Source organism: Phytophthora sojae, assembly GCF_000149755.1.
Source record: "Phytophthora sojae unplaced genomic scaffold PHYSOscaffold_26, whole genome shotgun sequence".
NCBI classification, from domain to species: domain Eukaryota; phylum Oomycota; class Peronosporomycetes; order Peronosporales; family Peronosporaceae; genus Phytophthora; species Phytophthora sojae.
The window spans coordinates 1-4,825 of NW_009258140.1; the positions used below are offsets into that span (position 1 = coordinate 1).

A 4,825-nucleotide genomic window follows, 5' to 3' on the forward strand; every position below is an offset into this window, starting at 1 on the left:
CTAGCAGCGGCAGGCTGCCGATAGCCGCCGTTCTCGGCGGTGTTGGCCGTTCTACTTCATGTATGCAGTGCCTACAAACTAATGCCGGTCGCGTGCGCGGCTCGAATCGTGCCGGCGGAGCTGGCGGCGGCGGCTAACAACACATTTTGCCACATTATCTAGATCTAGACCTGAGGGTCGATACTAGCAGCGGCAGGCTGCCGATAGCCGCCGTTCTCGGCGGTGTTGGCCGTTCAACTTCATGTATGCAGTGCCTACAAACTAATGCCGGTCGCGTGCGCGGCTCGAATCGTGCCGGCGGAGCTGGCGGCGGCGGCTAACAACACATTTTGCCACATTATCTAGATCTAGACCTGAGGGTCGATACTGGCAGCGGCAGGCTGCCGATAGCCGCCGTTCTCGGCGGTGTTGGCCGTTCTACTTTACGTATGCAGTGCCTACAAACTAATGCCGGTCGCGTGCGCGGCTCGAATCGTGCCGGCGGAGCTGGCGGCGGCGGCTAACAACACATTTTGCCACATTATCTAGATCTAGACCTGAGGGTCGATACTGGCAGCGGCAGGCTGCCGATAGCCGCCGTTCTCGGCGATGTTGGCCGTTCTACTTTACGTATGCAGTGCCTACAAACTAATGCCGGTCGCGTGCGCGGCTCGAATCGTGCCGGCGGAGCTGGCGGCGGCGGCTAACAACACATTTTGCCACATTATCTAGATCTAGACCTGAGGGTCGATACTAGCAGCGGCAGGCTGCCGATAGCCGCCGTTCTCGGCGGTGTTGGCCGTTCAACTTCATCTATGCAGTGCCTACAAACTAATGCCGGTCGCGTGCGCGGCTCGAATCGTGCCGGCGGAGCTGGCGGCGGCGGCTAACAACACATTTTGCCACATTATCTAGATCTAGACCTGAGGGTCGATACTAGCAGCGGCAGGCTGCCGATAGCCGCCGTTCTCGGCGGTGTTGGCCGTTCAACTTCATCTATGCAGTGCCTACAAACTAATGCCGGTCGCGTGCGCGGCTCGAATCGTGCCGGCGGAGCTGGCGGCGGCGGCTAACAACACATTTTGCCACATTATCTAGATCTAGACCTGAGGGTCGATACTGGCAGCGGCAGGCTGCCGATAGCCGCCGTTCTCGGCGGTGTTGGCCGTTCTACTTCATGTATGCAGTGCCTACAAACTAATGCCGGTCGCGTGCGCGGCTCGAATCGTGCCGGCGGAGCTGGCGGCGGCGGCTAACAACACATTTTGCCACATTATCTAGATCTAGACCTGAGGGTCGATACTGGCAGCGGCAGGCTGCCGATAGCCGCCGTTCTCGGCGATGTTGGCCGTTCTACTTTACGTATGCAGTGCCTACAAACTAATGCCGGTCGCGTGCGCGGCTCGAATCGTGCCGGCGGAGCTGGCGGCGGCGGCTAACAACACATTTTGCCACATTATCTAGATCTAGACCTGAGGGTCGATACTAGCAGCGGCAGGCTGCCGATAGCCGCCGTTCTCGGCGGTGTTGGCCGTTCTACTTCATGTATACAGTGCCTACAAACTAATGCCGGTCGCGTGCGCGGCTCGAATCGTGCCGGCGGAGCTGGCGGCGGCGGCTAACAACACATTTTGCCACATTATCTAGATCTAGACCTGAGGGTCGATACTGGCAGCGGCAGGCTGCCGATAGCCGCCGTTCTCGGCGATGTTGGCCGTTCTACTTTACGTATGCAGTGCCTACAAACTAATGCCGGTCGCGTGCGCGGCTCGAATCGTGCCGGCGGAGCTGGCGGCGGCGGCTAACAACACATTTTGCCACATTATCTAGATCTAGACCTGAGGGTCGATACTAGCAGCGGCAGGCTGCCGATAGCCGCCGTTCTCGGCGGTGTTGGCCGTTCTACTTTACGTATGCAGTGCCTACAAACTAATGCCGGTCGCGTGCGCGGCTCGAATCGTGCCGGCGGAGCTGGCGGCGGCGGCTAACAACACATTTTGCCACATTATCTAGATCTAGACCTGAGGGTCGATACTAGCAGCGGCAGGCTGCCGATAGCCGCCGTTCTCGGCGGTGTTGGCCGTTCTACTTCATCTATGCAGTGCCTACAAACTAATGCCGGTCGCGTGCGCGGCTCGAATCGTGCCGGCGGAGCTGGCGGCGGCGGCTAACAACACATTTTGCCACATTATCTAGATCTAGACCTGAGGGTCGATACTAGCAGCGGCAGGCTGCCGATAGCCGCCGTTCTCGGCGGTGTTGGCCGTTCTACTTCATGTATACAGTGCCTACAAACTAATGCCGGTCGCGTGCGCGGCTCGAAGCGTGCCGGCGGAGCTGGCGGCGGCGGCTAACAACACATTTTGCCACATTTTCAAAATCTAGACCTGAGGGTCGATACTAGCAGCGGCAGGCTGCCGATAGCCGCCGTTCTCGGCGGTGTTGGCCGTTCTACTTCATGTATGCAGTGCCTACAAACTAATGCCGGTCGCGTGCGCGGCTCGAATCGTGCCGGCGGAGCTGGCGGCGGCGGCTAACAACACATTTTGCCACATTATCTAGATCTAGACCTGAGGGTCGATACTAGCAGCGGCAGGCTGCCGATAGCCGCCGTTCTCGGCGGTGTTGGCCGTTCTACTTCATCTATGCAGTGCCTACAAACTAATGCCGGTCGCGTGCGCGGCTCGAAGCGTGCCGGCGGAGCTGGCGGCGGCGGCTAACAACACATTTTGCCACATTATCTAGATCTAGACCTGAGGGTCGATACTAGCAGCGGCAGGCTGCCGATAGCCGCCGTTCTCGGCGGTGTTGGCCGTTCTACTTCATCTATGCAGTGCCTACAAACTAATGCCGGTCGCGTGCGCGGCTCGAATCGTGCCGGCGGAGCTGGCGGCGGCGGCTAACAACACATTTTGCCACATTATCTAGATCTAGACCTGAGGGTCGATACTAGCAGCGGCAGGCTGCCGATAGCCGCCGTTCTCGGCGGTGTTGGCCGTTCTACTTCATGTATACAGTGCCTACAAACTAATGCCGGTCGCGTGCGCGGCTCGAAGCGTGCCGGCGGAGCTGGCGGCGGCGGCTAACAACACATTTTGCCACATTATCTAGATCTAGACCTGAGGGTCGATACTAGCAGCGGCAGGCTGCCGATAGCCGCCGTTCTCGGCGGTGTTGGCCGTTCTACTTCATGTATACAGTGCCTACAAACTAATGCCGGTCGCGTGCGCGGCTCGAAGCGTGCCGGCGGAGCTGGCGGCGGCCGCGAACAACACATTTTGCCACATTTTCAAAATCTAGACCTGAGGGTCGATACTAGCAGCGGCAGGCTGCCGATAGCCGCCGTTCTCGGCGGTGTTGGCCGTTCTACTTCATGTATGCAGTGCCTACAAACTAATGCCGGTCGCGTGCGCGGCTCGAATCGTGCCGGCGGAGCTGGCGGCGGCGGCTAACAACACATTTTGCCACATTATCTAGATCTAGACCTGAGGGTCGATACTAGCAGCGGCAGGCTGCCGATAGCCGCCGTTCTCGGCGGTGTTGGCCGTTCTACTTCATCTATACAGTGCCTACAAACTAATGCCGGTCGCGTGCGCGGCTCGAATCGTGCCGGCGGAGCTGGCGGCGGCGGCTAACAACACATTTTGCCACATTTTCTAAATCTAGACCTGAGGGTCGATACTAGCAGCGGCAGGCTGCCGATAGCCGCCGTTCTCGGCGGTGTTGGCCGTTCTACTTCATGTATGCAGTGCCTACAAACTAATGCCGGTCGCGTGCGCGGCTCGAATCGTGCCGGCGGAGCTGGCGGCGGCGGCTAACAACACATTTTGCCACATTATCTAGATCTAGACCTGAGGGTCGATACTAGCAGCGGCAGGCTGCCGATAGCCGCCGTTCTCGGCGGTGTTGGCCGTTCTACTTCATGTATGCAGTGCCTACAAACTAATGCCGGTCGCGTGCGCGGCTCGAATCGTGCCGGCGGAGCTGGCGGCGGCGGCTAACAACACATTTTGCCACATTATCTAGATCTAGACCTGAGGGTCGATACTAGCAGCGGCAGGCTGCCGATAGCCGCCGTTCTCGGCGGTGTTGGCCGTTCTACTTCATGTATACAGTGCCTACAAACTAATGCCGGTCGCGTGCGCGGCTCGAATCGTGCCGGCGGAGCTGGCGGCGGCGGCTAACAACACATTTTGCCACATTATCTAGATCTAGACCTGAGGGTCGATACTAGCAGCGGCAGGCTGCCGATAGCCGCCGTTCTCGGCGGTGTTGGCCGTTCTACTTCATCTATGCAGTGCCTACAAACTAATGCCGGTCGCGTGCGCGGCTCGAATCGTGCCGGCGGAGCTGGCGGCGGCGGCTAACAACACATTTTGCCACATTATCTAGATCTAGACCTGAGGGTCGATACTAGCAGCGGCAGGCTGCCGATAGCCGCCGTTCTCGGCGGTGTTGGCCGTTCAACTTCATCTATGCAGTGCCTACAAACTAATGCCGGTCGCGTGCGCGGCTCGAATCGTGCCGGCGGAGCTGGCGGCGGCGGCTAACAACACATTTTGCCACATTATCTAGATCTAGACCTGAGGGTCGATACTAGCAGCGGCAGGCTGCCGATAGCCGCCGTTCTCGGCGGTGTTGGCCGTTCAACTTCATCTATGCAGTGCCTACAAACTAATGCCGGTCGCGTGCGCGGCTCGAATCGTGCCGGCGGAGCTGGCGGCGGCCGCGAACAACACATTTTGCCACATTATCTAGATCTAGACCTGAGGGTCGATACTGGCAGCGGCAGGCTGCCGATAGCCGCCGTTCTCGGCGGTGTTGGCCGTTCTACTTTACGTATGCA

General features: G+C 59.0%; 1 protein-coding gene across 1 annotated transcript; it reads left to right on the plus strand.

The window, feature by feature from the left end:
* Positions 1 to 162: 162 nt before the first annotated feature.
* On the plus strand, positions 163 to 3,614 carry PHYSODRAFT_308134 (hypothetical protein; the record flags this gene model as incomplete). The annotated part of the gene is made up of 18 exons (XM_009541559.1): positions 163 to 243; positions 346 to 426; positions 529 to 609; positions 712 to 840; positions 895 to 1,023; positions 1,078 to 1,158; positions 1,261 to 1,341; positions 1,444 to 1,524; positions 1,627 to 1,707; positions 1,810 to 1,890; positions 1,993 to 2,105; positions 2,265 to 2,304; positions 2,365 to 2,439; positions 2,542 to 2,670; positions 2,725 to 2,837; positions 2,997 to 3,020; positions 3,180 to 3,354; positions 3,457 to 3,614. Coding segments are annotated over 18 exons (1,733 nt in total), but the record flags the coding sequence as incomplete, so codon positions are not given.
* Between the last annotated feature and the right edge of the window lie 1,211 nt (positions 3,615 to 4,825).